Raw genomic sequence first — 15021 nt, forward strand, 5'->3', positions numbered from 1 at the left:
GTAGGAGCCCGAGTGACCCGCGGTGTGCGCCTGAGGCGGACCAGGCCCAGGACTCAGGACTGGCTGGGCGGTGCGGAGGCGGGTTGGAGCCTGGCTTCAGAACCGGGTGGCTGGTGAGGGAGGCTTGGAATCCTTGACCACTGGCCCTGCGGTCATTGAGCAGGGTCGGGAGGTGAGGTCTCTTGGAGAGACCTATGGCTGGGGGCGGGGCCTCTACAGGCGCTAGGGAAGGGGGCGGGTCTTCTCAGGCCACACCCCCAGGAGGGCTCCTTATGGAAGTGGTGATCAAGTTGGGTGTTCACTGCAGGGGAGGCTTAAGATTTGAGTTTTATATAGCCTACCCTCTCAACCTTTGTGTTAGGGCTCAGAATGGGCACTGAAAGTCTGCCCCTTCAGAGGATCTGAGTTTGAGTCCCAGCACGCACTGGTGGCTTACAACCTTCTGTAGCCACAGTTCCAAGGGAACTAGAGCTCCTTTCTGGCCTTCTGAGCACCAGACACACACGTGGTGCACAGACACACATGCAGGCAAAATGCCCATTCACATAAAATAAAAATAAAATAGTCATGAAAAATAATCGAGACAGATTTCGAGACCGTGGTCATGAGACTGCAAACAATGAATTTGTTTTCAGATTCCGTTCTGTGCTTTATGTTCTTAAATCCTTCTGTCTTTCATCAAATTGATTTAAGCAAATGTAGAAATTTAGTTTCCAGATTAATATTCTTAGTCCTCAGATTAGTTATTTTTACAGTTAACAGCAGGAGCTGACTGGTAAAAATATCAAAGAAAACACCTGCCAGGCTTGGTGGCAAAGGCCCTTAATCCCAGCACTAGGAAGACAGAAGCAGGTGTTCCAGGCTGTCTCAAAACGAACACACAATCTCATAATGAAACCCATTATTTTGTGCAAACAGTATATCCTAAAGTTAAAAAAGATAAATATAAAAATAGCAACTGTGTGATTCTAAAAAGTAATATTGTCAAATGAGGAAGTTACATTTATAATTTCATCTATATTTATTTTGTAAAATGGGTCCTGATATACTGCCCTGACTTTTTCTGTAACTTTGACCCCAAATGACCACTTGTCTCATCCTCTCAAGTAGCAGGGACAACAGGTGTGCACCGCAGGTGCACACTATAATTACAATTGCTCTGGTAGCCCCTGTATTAGTAACAGTTCATGTTGCTGAGACAAAGTACTGGAGAAAACCAACATGAGGGAGAAGGGGTTTGTTTGAACTCACGGATGGGGTAGAGTCAGTCTCTGGGAAGGCACGGTGGCAGGCCTATGAGGCTGCTTGTCATCTGTCCTCAGCCAGGAGTGATGGGTGCTGGTGCTCAGCTTGCCTCCTCCTTTTCATTTAGTCCTGGACCCCAGGCCATGGAACTGATGCTGCCCACTGTTAAGGTTAGTCCACCCATTTCAACTAACCAACCCAGTCTAGAAGCTTCCTCACAGATATGCCTAGATGATTCCAAATGCAACATTGACCATCACAATTAAAATTAACCATATTAATAAAATTTCCAGATTTAGTAAACTAAAAATGTACCTGGTTAAACTAAAATTTTAGATAAAGAAGAAACAATTTTAGTTATAATTATGTCCCCTGCAGGGATATAGGAAATTGTGTTGTAAGTGGGTATCCTGGGTTCTACCTGGCAATGCTGCATATTAAAAGCTTATAGCGCTGGGGTGTGGCTCAGTGGGAGAGTGCTTGCCTGGCATGTGCCAGGCCCTGAGTTTGATCCCACCACTGTAGGAAAAACTTTTCTTTAAAAAGTATGAAATAAATTGTAATGATATATTTAACTCTATATACGTGGAATATTACCATTCCATCATAAAATTGGTGTGGAACGTATTGAAATGCATTTCATTCTTATTAAAATTATTAATCCCTGCTTCTCATACTAAAACAGGGCTTCACTGTGTATTTTACAGGACATTGCAGTTGCATCAAGTGAAGTGTACATTTAAATACTTAGAAGCTACTTCTAGTTAGTGACTACCTTATTGGATGGTATTATTTTAAGGCCTTAAAATTTTTGGATTGTTACTAATAATTTGAACATTTGCATTCCATTGTTTTCTCCTGTGGTTTTTTTTTGTTGTTGTTGTTGTTTGTTTGTTTTGGGAATTTAACCCAGGACCTATGCATGCTAGTTTACTTTAAATGATAGTTATGGTTATGTTTTATAAAGGCTGTGTATTCAGCCTCCTTAGGTTTTTTGTTTTGTTTTGTTTTTTGGTTTTTCGAGACAGAGTTTCTCTGTATTGCTTTGGAGCCTGTCCTGGAACTCATTCAGTAGGCCAGGCTAGTATTGAACTCACAGAGATCCACCTGCCTCTGCCTCCTGAGTGCTGGGATTAAAGGCGTGCGCCACCAACGCCTGGCCCTTCTTAGGTTTTGATATCGTATCCCCATGCTCCATCATCACTTTGTTAACTGAGCCATGTTCTCAGATCTGGAAAGACTTCTTCGTCTGCACTGGTGTTATGATCAGGCGACATGACACGAAGACGCGGTGTTCAGCAGAGTCTATTTGATGTGACTCTCAGACTCTTTAGCATAGGGTGGCAACCACACAGCAAAGATTCAGGGCTGCAGTCCAAGTGATCATTTGGCTATAGCCCCAAACGAGTTCAATTAAAAAAAACTACTCTCTTTCGAATGTGCTAGATCATCTCTACCCTTACACACACTCCCCGAAAGCACAGACACACAAGCACTGTTATCATCTAATAGTTTTGATAATACAATCAGTTTATTTGGGTAGTATTTTGGAAACGTGTTAATCTTCGTATGGATTTTGCCAGTCCTTGACTAACACATTTTGAAGAAAAATCTTACAAACTTATTTCTTTGAGTAGTTAGCTGTCCAGTTTAGAAGACAACATGTGTTTCTCCACAAGTCCAGCTTAATGCCCATTGCTTCTAATAGTCCCTTTCAGCAGTAAAGGCTTTGACTTTGTTTTGTTGAGACAGGGCTGCATGGAGTCCAGGCTGGTCTTACATGCCTGATGTAGCCAAGGATGACCTTGAATTCCTGATCCTCTTGGCTCTCCCTCTAGAGTGCTGGGATTATAGGCATGTTCCATCTTTCCCAGTTTATTGGACACATCTGATTTCCAGTTGGCTGAATGCCAAGGAACCCTTACTAGAATGCAGTGATTAGAACCTTGGGGCTTTCTTCTCTGTCCAAAGAGGCTGTTGATTTTTTCCCACATCTGAACCTGAAAGTAAAATAACTGCTGAAGAAAATTAAACAGTTAGGACTCTTCTCCTTAAAACACCAGACTGACATTGGAGAACATTTCTCCATTTGACCAATGAAAACCTGTGAACTCTAATTAAAGAACCTAACAGATGCAGACCTCATGTTTTATGATTTGAAGCTGCTTTCCTGATTAAACACAAAGCCTGGAATCTAAGCTCTTCAGTTTCCCTGAAGAAGGGATAGAGGGGCAGCAGGAAGTTCATAGCAAGACTGAAGAATTATACTGAGAAATTATAGCCATTCGATGAACTCTTCTCAAACACAGGCACCTGTACAAATTTGTGACAGACCAGTATCTACACAGATGGACTTAGCTTTATTATGGCCAGCCATGGTTAACACTTATCTCACAGAAGCCCTAGGCAGCCACGTGAAATATTCCCATGTAATAAATGGGAAGGCTGAAGATTGAGAAAACTTAATTTCCCCAACTTTATGTCATAAGTTTGAAGCCAGATAGACACAGCTCAGAGTCTCAACTTCTCCACCAAGCCACTGAGCGTTATGTCCGTCAAGCTGCACTATCACAGGATGTTTGGTCTTTGCCTCTGGGTCCTGGCACAGAGCTCCTCATCTCTTGTGGTTTCCTGGGTGATCAGGGTGATGCGTTGTTTTGGTTCTGTGAGGGGCTCTTAGCTAGCCCCAGCATGGGGACTGGCCTCCAGCCTTGATCTAGGAGCACAAACCTTTGTGGCTTTGTGCTCTCAGCCTCTGCAGAGAAGAGCAGGGTGGGGACAGAGTTAATGGCCAGTCAGGCCCACAGGGTGAAGAATCTGCAGACAGTGGGGTTTGGAGCTTCTGAATCACTGACCGCCTCTGCAGTCAGAAGAGTACTGCACCACAACCCACAGGAGCAGGAGCCCCATGCTCAGGGTCTTCCAGCACATACCTGCCTGCATCCCTCCTAAGACAGTGCTAATGGCAAGGGGAGAGTTTCCCTAGGCTCTGTGAGGCTTTCTAACAAGCAACGGGGAAAAAAAGGGAGCTGTAGGACCCCAGATTTTTATAGCTAAGTAAGACAGTAGTGAGTGACATGTGGTTGGCACCTGCAGTTTGAGGAGGGTGTGGGATTGGACCCTTGCACCTGTGGGGTCTGATGCTAACTGTAGTGTCAGAATTGAGCCAGATTGTGCAAACACCCAGATGTGTGTGTGTGTGTGTGTGTGTGTACACAAATGTGTATGTAAGTATGTAAGTGTATGTTGGGTGTCTTCACCTTAGTTTTTGAGGCAGTGTCTCTCAAAAAAAAAAAAAACTGGAGTTCACTGATTTGACCAGATTGTCTGGCCAGCAAGTCTCAGGGTCAGCCCTGTCACTGCTCTTCTGGTAATGGGATTACAGAAGTAATCCCTGGTTTTTACATGCATGCTAACAAAGCACAAGCCAAAATAAACTCTCTGTAGAAGCTGTTCTCGGCCACACATTTTATCACAGCAACAGAACAGTATCTACTACAGAAGATCACTTGGGAAATCAATTCTCTCCTTCCACTCTGGGTTCAGGTGCTCAGTCTTGGTTAGCTCCCTTTCTCTCCACGCCACCTCACTGGCTCCTCTATTTCATTATACATATGATGAGTAGCTTGTACATGCGATGCATACTTAAATCTTACCTTCTCTAAGCAGCCAGTTCCTCTCCTTGGCTGGAAATATGTCTTCCCCACAGACGGCAGAACTTGGGATAGAGCCTCTGTCTGCATTGTTTCATCCCTTTCCCCTTGCTTATCCACTTTGATTTTGTTACTGTTTTCGTTGCTTGGTTGGGGGCCAGGGTCTCACTGTGTAGGATGACCTTTGACTCTTGACTTGTCTCCCATCTCTGTTCAGTTCACATTTACACTAATTGGTTTGTTCTTATAAATTCATGATTTTGTATTTTTAGTCCTAAATATTTTTCATTTCTAGAATTTATTTTTGTATATTTGTGAGGATTCAATTTTCCTTTATTAAAATGTCTGATTATTTTAAATATGTATGTTTGCATGTAATATGGATGAATGGACACTGAGGGAGTTCATTATTTGATCCAGGCTGGTCTTGAACTCCTGTACTCATGTGACCCTCCTACCTTACCCTCTCTTGAAGCTTGGAGTACAGGTGTGTATGCCTTGCTCTTCCCAAAGGATTTTAAGTTGATACACGGTTTGTTTGTTTTAAATCATATTCTGAGTCCTCTTGTTCTCTTGGGCCTGAGCTCTATCCTGCTCACTGGTCTCTATTCCTACACCATTGCCACACCAGTATTCTTAGTGCCCTCAGCTGATCTCCACTCTGTGCTCCTCTTTTTCAGACCATGTTAGATATTCTCCCACGTTTATTCTTCCAACCCTTTTGCTACGTACCCTCTCACTTTCTGCATCTGCTCTAAGTTCTCTGGTAGAGCCACTCCAAAACTTTCAGGGAAAAAAAGCGTGATGATTCCAATCAGGACAGTCAGACTGCCCATGACAATGTAGGGCAGGAGTCTGTTATAGGCACCTGTAAAACAGAACAGCAGTCAGATGTGCATGGGCTCCTGGGAGTCATTTTGTCAGGGTGCAGACACTGTGAGAGCAGATGTGAGCTAGACATTTTCAGAAGGACAGTCAGCAAAATACCACAGGTTGTTCCAGTGGGCTGCCACAGCCTGCACTCCTACAATGATTTACCCCCCAGGTTGTACATTAGCATACTGTTAGGATCTAAGTTATTGCCCAACTGTGCATGACAGATGTCCCCTGGATAGAAGTCGTCACTATCAAAGCTTCCTTAGGTGGAGGTAACTTAAGGTGAGCGGTTAGAGGACTTAACAATGTAGCAGAGCATGAACTTTGGACATCTGGTTCTCTTGCCCTCATCTCTCTGACTCCATGCATAGATTAAGCAGTGCTGGGGTCAAACCCAGGGCTTTGTGCTTGCTTAGTAGGCAAGGTTTGCCCTGACCGAGGCCCATACCAGCCCTACTCCACTTCTCTTTTTGGTGCTACTGGGGCAGGAGGTGAAGAGACCCTCACCTTGCTGCTCCTCTGCACACAAAAACGAGAAACAACACACCCATGCATTTACTTTTTGTTTAGCTGATAAGGTAAACGCTGCTCTTGGGGCTTCTCTGTGGCCTTGTATTGCTAACAGGAATAGATTTTTATACTAAGGGCTCTTTTTTGGACTCTGCTTCTTGGGAACCTGTGGCCAGCACTGGATCATTTATGCATAGTTGAGAATATAGTGAGAAATGGCAGTGCCCTGTACAGTATGCTGTCACAGTATGCTCAGTGCTGCTGTGCTCAGGGTAGCTGTGCAGGGTATGTTAGGAAAATGTGTTTCTTATTATGTATGGATTTAGAGTCTGTCTATATTTTCTGAGAATTCGTGTGTGTGTGTGTGTGTGTGTGTGTGTGTGTGTTTCATCCTGTAGGTAATCAACTTATGAGCAAGAAAAATAAGGAAGTCCTAATAAAGACTAGGTTCAGAACACTGAACAATATTCTACTAAAGCCCCTTTTAATATTATTTAATACTGCTATATTTGATTATACAGAAACTAAAATTTTCTGTCTTGGGCAGGGTGGTAGTGGCGCACGCCTTTAATTCCAGCACTTAGGAGGCATAGGCAGGTGGATCTTTGTGAGTTCCAGGCCAGCCTGATTTACAGAGCTAGTCCTAGGACAGTGTCCAAATCTATACAGAGAAACCCTTTCTTGAAAAAACAAAACAAAGAAACAACAAAAAAAAAACCAGAACAAAAACATAAAGTAACTGTAAGTTATTACCTAGGAAAATATTTATAAAATATGTATAAAATGTATACAGAAGGCTAACTTCTTTGCATTATAAAGAACTCACATACATCACAAAGAAAATTTGAGCCTAGCCACTGAAGCACTGGGCAGGCCTCCACTGAAGCACTGGGCAGGCCTGCACAGCCGCCTCCGAGCACCTTTATCCTTACACTGTGTGGCACATGTTGTGTATGTGCTCCCACTCATAGCCCTTCTCAAGTCTGGTTCCACCAGGAACGAGGAGTCCTAACTCATGTCCGCTAGTTAGAACCTCTGCTCTTTTCATCCCTTTGCCTGCTTCCTTCTCACACTGAGGAGGTTATCCACATGAGAACTCAGGCCTGGAGCGATGGTTCAGCGGTTAGGACCACTTGTTCCTCTTGCAGAGGGTCCAAGTTCCATTTGCAGACCCACATGGTGGCTCATACCTTCCATAACTCCAATTCCAGAAGATCAGACACTCCCTTCTTATCTCCCTGGACACCAGGTACAAAAATGTAGACTTATATTCATGTAAAACAGCCGTACATATACAAAATTTGTTAACCCATACACACACAGAGAGACAGAGAGAGAGAGAGAGAGAGAGAGAGAGAGAGAGAGAGAGAGAGAGAGAGAGAGAGAGAGAGAATGTATCAGAGTCAAAGCAGGAAGACTGTTACTACTACATCAAAGGGTTCACTGAGAATCACAGAAAAAAAAAAACCACCATCTAGGGCTTTAAGATGAACTGTGCCTGAAATGGGGTTGTAAAACTGAGCAGCCAGAGTATGGAGACAGTGTGACCAGCGCAGGCACACACCAACTCCTCCTGAGGGAACTGGCCAAAGAAGGCCCTTGCTCATACACACAATGCTTATACACCCACACACAAAATGCACATAAAAATTAAAAAAGCTACTAATTTAAAGACAGAACAAGACGCATCTTACCCAGGTAAACAAAGTAGGGAGCGATGATGCTGCCCACTCTAGAAGCCATGGAGGTGATGCCCACAGCCATGTTCCTGACCAGGGTTGGGTAGAGCTCTGCAGTGAAGACATACAGCATGGAGAAGGCAGAGGTGACCCCAAATTTCCCCAGCATCACCAGGCCAATGGACACGAAGTTATAATCTGGAAGAGAGCTTCATTTCAGACAGGGTGCTTCTAGGATTTGTACTGAACTCAGTTACCTTATTGTCCTTTTTGCTGCAATGTGGTGGTTCCTCATAAAGTACCACTGGACAGAACTCTGTCCTCAAATGTCTTCATCAACAGATGGTTGGAGATGGAGGTGATGGGTGGCCTTGGACTTGGAGCTACTCTTAGTTTGGATTATTAATACATACTGTGGCCTCTGTCCACTTGTCTTATTTATTACAAAAGTTTCATGATGAGTTGTTAGATGCTAATACAATTAAATTTAATCTCTAAAAAGAGGGGCCCGTTATTCCTTTCCTGATTTTATTATTAAAAAATCTAGTTCTAGTTGGGCTTAGTGATGCATGCTTAAAAAAAACTTATTCCATTTTTTGTGTGGTGTACACATGCATATGCTGTTTGCATGATTTTGCATGTGTACAGTTATGCAAAACTAGAATCACATGTGAACCATCATGCCTGCCCAGCATTATTTGTTCTGGAATCTGAACTCTGGTCCTCATGCACTCTACCTACTCAGCTATCCCCCCAGCTCCTGGTGCATGCTAATAATCCCAGCTACTAATACTTCACTGGCTGAATCAGGAAGATCACAAATTCAAGACTAGTCTAGGCTATGTAATGAGTTCAAGGCCAGGTTAGGTCACTATATAAAAATAAAGGGCTGGGGATATGACTTCGTGGTAGGGTTTCAGCCAGTATAAGATGATAGGTTTAAACCTTAGTACTGTAGAGGTTAAAAAAGTTAACAACAGAGCCGGGCGGTGGTGGCGCACGCCTTTAATCCCAGCACTCGGGAGGCAGAGGCAGGCGGATCTCTGTGAGTTTGAGGCCGGGCTGGACCGATAGCCTCCTAAACAATACAGAGAAACCCTGTCTCGTAAAAACCAAAAAAAAAAAAAAAAAAGTTAACAACAAAAAGAAACAGTGTTCTTTGCATATTACAATGCATCAATAATATACCAGTCTATTTTTTAACCAAAGGAGAAAGTTAAACACACTAGGAAAAGGAAATATATCCCCCTTCCTTTACCTTTGGCTTTGGAATTTTTGTTATTGTTTAGTCTTACTGTACCATCTCCACATTCATTAGTTATTTATTTCTGTTGACAAGTGTGTGTCAGGGCTTGTGTGTAATGTGAGGGAGAGATGCTGGTGTTGGTTCTCTCCTTCCCCCATGGGGGTTCCAAAGATGGAAGTCAGGCTTGGTGAAAAGCACGTTTACCCACTGAACCTTTCTGCTAGCACTATCTTGCTGTTTTTGTTTGACAGTGTCTCATGCAGCCTGAGCTGGCCTCAAATTAGCTATGCAACCGAGACTGGTTTTGAACTGGTCCTCCTTCCTTTACCTCCCAAGAGCTGAGATTATAGGGATGGGCCACCATACCCTGCTGGGAGAGTTGTTGGGAAAATAGGAAACATCCTAGTCAGCTGTCACCTGCTTATCTGACTGATGGACTTTGGTGATGTCAGAGTTGAGCTATGGGGGAGTGGTGACTCGTGAGAGGCTGGTCACTGGTACTGATACTCTAGGCCATTAATATATCCAGGTTTTCTGGGATGCTGTTAGCCTGGGCTAACTTCTTACCTTCAGGTACCATTTGGATCAAGAGAAGCACACCTCCTCCACAGAACAGCACCCCGGCTATGATGTATCTCCGAGGCAGGTTTCTCAGCAGCAGCCAGGCTGTGAAATAAGCTGGAACTTCAATCAGGCCAGAGAGGAAGCAGTTCAGGTAGATATCTCCATGTAAATTAGGAACATTGAGAGACAGAGCAAAGTAACCCACTGAGGTTAGCATCCTGAAAGACAGACAAATGATAAAATCACAAAAAGATGTCCCATGAGTTTGTGATGGTCGTGAGTTGGTCTAGGTCCTGTGTCCTCTAAGCAGGCACTAACCTTGTGGGGCTATTTGAATGGAAATGCATTAAAGTGAGATTGTAAGTTCAGTTTCTCAATTGAAATGACACTTCACATGCTTAATAGCCACACAAGTCTGGTGGCTACGATGATGGACAATGCAGATCCCCAGTATTTCTGTCTCTGTAGAAAGTGCTGGAGAACAATGTCATTCTGAATAGACCACTAGTCAACAGTGCAGATGCCCCATGTGAGGACATCTGAGCATGACTGGAGAACACACATCTCTGAAGTAGGCTTTCAGGAACAAGCCGGGTCTCTGTCTACTAGACCAGGTGGGAACAGAGGACTAATCCAAAACAACATGAAAAAGTTAACTTTATTGCTGCAGAGAGCCAGTGACACTCACATGTGGTGTAAGAGCAGCTTGGATGGGGCTAGGTCTTGGTGATTATTGGCTCCCTGGTGCCATCAGTAGGGTACATTGCATGAGTGATATGTGCAGACAGCTAAGAATGAAGACAGCTCACAGAGGCTGTGGCCCAGGATGTTTCATACTGCTTGCTTGCTTGCTTGCTTGCTTCCTTCCTTCCTTCCTTCCTTCCTTCCTCCCTCCCTCCCTCCCTCCCTCCCTCCCTCCCTCCCTCCCTCCCTCCCTCCCTCCCTCCCTCCCTCCTATTCTCTCTCTCTCTCTCTCTCTCTCTCTCTCTCTCTCTCTCTCTCTCTCTCTCTCTCTCTCTCTCCCCTCTCTCTCTCTTTTATTTTTTGGGGACAGGGTTTCTATGTGTATCTATGACTGTACGGGAACTTACTGAAGACTATGCTGGCCTCAGACTCACAGAGATCCATCTGCCTCTGCCTTCCTGAGTGCTTGAATCAAAGGCATGCACCACTACCACCACCTGGCTGATATTTTGGAATTGCAAAACAGCATGGTTCTAAACTTCTGAACTAGAGAGTCTGCAAGTTCTAGTACTCAGGTGTGTGTGTGTGTGTGTGTGTGTGTGTGTGTGTGTGTGTGTGTTGCTATCTCTGGGGCAGGTAGGTTGTTATTATTTTTCCTTATTTCTTTGAAAATTTGTTATTAAATCTAGTTAATAAAGTCAGGTCATTACTTCTGTGCCTTAAACTCGAATGTTAATTTGCTACTGGGAGGCAGGTTACACTAACTTCACTGTTTAGTTCAGAAAGCAGGTGGAGACTTGACACTTCTGCTTTGGTCCCCAGAGACATCTGCAACCTCAAGCCCATCACCTTCCAAGTGGGGTCCCCATACTACAGACTTGTTGTTACCTATAACTTTCCCAGTATTCAGTTCAATCCATCCATCCATCCATCCATCCATCCATCCATCCATCCATCCATCCATCCATCCAAAACATGTCTAAAGACCTTAGAATTCCACAATTCTCGTTTTGCTGCAGGGGAAGCCTGGGCTTTGTCATATTCCTTCAAACTAAAGAAAATAAGTTACACACGGGTGTCACACATCTGCACTCTTGGAGCACTCATTGCTTACCACAGCATCACAGACATCACTGTTATTGTGGCAATGTTCCTAGTCTTAAACAGGTCCAGAATGAAAACTTTCTTCTGCTTCAAGGAATTTAGCTCCTGTAGCTAAAATAACATAAATAAAACATGAGATAAGGAGGGAGGCAGGAAGTACCTATGGGAAAAACTTGGGCATGCAACTCTTCTTAAAAATTTAATTTAAAATTATTATTAATATCATCATTATTGTTACTATTAAGACAGGGTCTCAGGCTGGCCTTTGACTCATAGTGTAGATGAACGTGATCTTGAACTCTGGACCCTCCTTTCTCCACCTCCCCAGTGCTGGGATTACTGGCATGCTTACCATGCCAGATTTGATGCTGGGGACTGAACCTTTATGTGTGTGAGGTGAGCACTCTACCCACTGAACTACATCCTCGCCCATTCCCACAATGCTTATAGAACCTTTGACACGCCTCCAAGTCCACAGATAGAAGGCAGCAAGGACATCTCCAAACATGGAATCATTCTAACTCTTTCTTTAAAACATAATTCTAAATTCAGACTTTGACAACTTCATGCATGCCTCTAACGGATTTTTGGTTATATTCCCCTCCCACTCCCTCTGGAATCTTTCTTCTTCCCAGCATGTTCTCCTCCCCCTTTAATACTCTGGTTACACCCATGAAGAAAATGACTCCCTCTTTCCCCGACAGCAGCCATTACCAACAATAGCTCCTCAGCTGGGACCAAGGACTGATGTGATCTCCCACTCCCATGCTGGGATGTTGAAGAGTTGGTTGGGTCTTGCAGGTAAACAAGTTGCTTTGGGTTCCTCAGTGCAATGGCTATGTCATGTCCAACAGCTAGCATTTCATATAATTTCTCCTCATCATCTGGCTCTTGCTCTTTCTGCCCCATCTTCCATATTGTTTCCTGAGTTTCTAATGCTTTAAAATGCTTAATGTAGCCCATTTTAGATAGAAGCCATCAAAATAAACGACATCAGCCTCATTGATGAGTGCTGACCAGCTTTTCCTCCACTCAGCTTTAACATGTGAGTAGTCTTTGTCACACTGAGCTAGGATCTGTAAAGCCTATTGAATTGAGAGAGTCATGAAGCTCCAAAGTGACTAGGGGGCAGTGTGTGTGTGTGTGTGTGTGTGTGTGTGTGTGTGTGTGTGTGTGTGCATGTGTGTGTGGGAGTACATGTGTAGGCCCAAGGTCATGTTGGGAATCATCTTCAAGTACTCTCCCATCTCATTTGTTGAGACTGGCTCTTTCACTCAAACCTAGAGTCTCTGACATGGCTAATCTTGCTGGCCTGATTGTTCTAGGCATTCCATATGTGGTGGTTTCAGTGAGAATGCCCCATAGGGCCATATGTTTGAATGCTTGGCCTCCACGTGGTAGGACTATTTGTAAAGGATTAGGAGGTGTGGCTTTGGTGGAGAAGGTGTGTCACTGGGGGCAGATTTTAGGTTTTGAAAGGTATACTCTTCCCAGTGTGTTCCCTCTGCCTCCTACCTGTGGATCAAGATTTGAGTTCTCAGTTTTCCTGCCACCAAGCCTTTTCCATTATAGACTCAACCTCTGAAACCCAAGGTCAGTTGAATGATTTAAGTTGCCTTGGACATGGTGTTTAGTTACAGCAATGGAAAAGTAACTAAGATACTCTGTCTCCACATTCCAATCCTGGAATTATAAAGGGACCACCATGACTTCTAGACACTTGTTTGGGTTCTAGGAATCTGAACCTGGGTCCTCACACTGGCATGGCAGATACTTTTACCAATGAGCCATCTCCTCAGCCCTCATGGTGCCTTTTCTCTGTTGCACATGTGCATGACTTATCTCCAGCAATATATAATATAAGTATAATATAGTTGTTAGCACAAAGTAAAGCCTAAACTTATGAATTGGAAGTCTTCAAGCAGGGCTCTAGGAATTCCACATACATCACAGAATCCAAGGGCCAGGTTAGATCAAAACATTCCACTTCTATAGGGCCTCTGTTGAAATGCAGACTGCCAGGTCCCCTCAGGCCAGCTTCCTCTGAATCTTTCACTGGGACTGGAGACCTGGGAGCCTGTTTACTTAAAGCTTCATAGGTGACCATGATTAGCAACAAGGTGCAGAAACATCAGGACAGATGATTGTCTCTGGTCTTGGAGGAGCCACCCAAATGTCTCTGGATAAGGTACATGAGTAGGTTGAAGGGGCTTCTTCCAAAGCTAGGGAAGCTTAAGGTTACTCTCGAAGATGATGTGACTCTACATGGCTTCCTGTCCAAGTTAATACCACAACCCCTGACATAAACTGAAAATTGCCATTCATTAGAACATGCGTTTGATCCCAGAGAAACCCAGGAAATCCACAGCTCAGTAGCAGTGTGCTCTCTGGTAAGTCATTTCTCTGTGCTTCCATTTCCCTTTCCTGAAAAGTGATGCTCATAGCTAGACCGAGCAATGGCTGATGTGAGCACCTCGTGCGTCGGACAGACTGCCTTGTACCTAGTAGTCTCTTCACTGGTATTCTGAATAGGCTGCACTGGCTGGTGCAGGCTGCTGCAGATCTTCCTACACAGGGTCCTAGCAAGTCCTAGCAGGGGAGATGTCGGGGCTAGGAAATCAAGGACTCCGCTTCCCTTAGTAGGTGTGTCCAGTTCACATAACAGCAGGCAGAAAAAAGGTCCCATTAGGGGTTTGTGTTTCTGAACTTCGTTCTTTTTTGTTCAAGTCAATTTTATGATGTTTTCCTCTGTGTGGATATTATCTCCGTAACTACACTGCCACACGGTACATTTCTTGAATATTGGAATGAAGCTTTCTATCTGCTAAATACCAATACACACATTGCCCCGAAAGGCAGACACATTATTTATGATCTATGTCCTTTTTGTACCTAGTTAAGTTTACTAGGACTTGGATGACCTTTTGAATTCAAACAGCAAAGGATTAAGGAAGCTTTGTTCAGGAAGCCCTCTGAGAGGTTGGATTCATAGCCACTGGGGTGAAGATCCCAGCCATGGCCTAGGTAGCTGCTTTTGGAAAGGGTCCTGATAGCCAGAGATGGTTGAAATCCTTGGGTTGTATCACTGACATGTCCCCCATCTTCCCACAGAGTCCTACTTGCTGGTGGAGCCAGCAGTGCAAGGGCTAGCACACATCATACAAACCACAGACGCAGTCACCAGGGCCGTCTTCAGGCGTCTTGAGGGCTCTCTTCCTCATCCTGACCAGTAGTCCCCTGACCTCTCCACTGGCCTGTGTTAATCTCGCCGTCCTCCAAATGTGACTTGCCACTTCAGGCGTTGGGCACCCTGCTACCTTTCTGTGTGCTGCTGGCATGTAGTGTCTGCTCGCTGGGGTTCTTAGCATCTTTCCTGTCATCATTTCCCTTTGCAGCAACTCCTCTTGCCTCCTTCAGATATTCTCTGACCCTTTAGTGTGGGGGCCGTGTCTCAGCTTTC

At 44.3% G+C, this 15021-nt stretch overlaps 1 protein-coding gene across 4 annotated transcripts in view; it reads right to left on the reverse strand.

Moving 5' to 3' along the window:
- Window positions 1–2754: 2754 nt before the first annotated feature.
- The window catches only part of Slc22a4 (solute carrier family 22 member 4), a 55551-nt gene continuing 43284 nt past the window's right edge, over window positions 2755–15021 (reverse strand). For all 4 annotated transcript variants that reach the window (XM_040748641.1, XM_040748644.1, XM_040748643.1 and 1 more), the window contains 5 exons: window positions 11572–11672; window positions 9777–9991; window positions 7979–8161; window positions 5631–5766; window positions 2755–3245 (listed from right to left, as the gene is read on the reverse strand). In XM_040748641.1, coding sequence (XP_040604575.1) covers window positions 3170–3245; window positions 5631–5766; window positions 7979–8161; window positions 9777–9991; window positions 11572–11672 — 711 coding nt within the window. In that variant the 3' untranslated portion in view covers window positions 2755–3169. The remainder of the gene's footprint in view (window positions 3246–5630; window positions 5767–7978; window positions 8162–9776; window positions 9992–11571; window positions 11673–15021) is intronic.

Source organism: Mesocricetus auratus, unplaced genomic scaffold (assembly GCF_017639785.1).
Source record: "Mesocricetus auratus isolate SY011 unplaced genomic scaffold, BCM_Maur_2.0 Super-Scaffold_100007, whole genome shotgun sequence".
In the NCBI taxonomy this organism is placed as follows: Eukaryota; Metazoa; Chordata; class Mammalia; order Rodentia; family Cricetidae; genus Mesocricetus; species Mesocricetus auratus.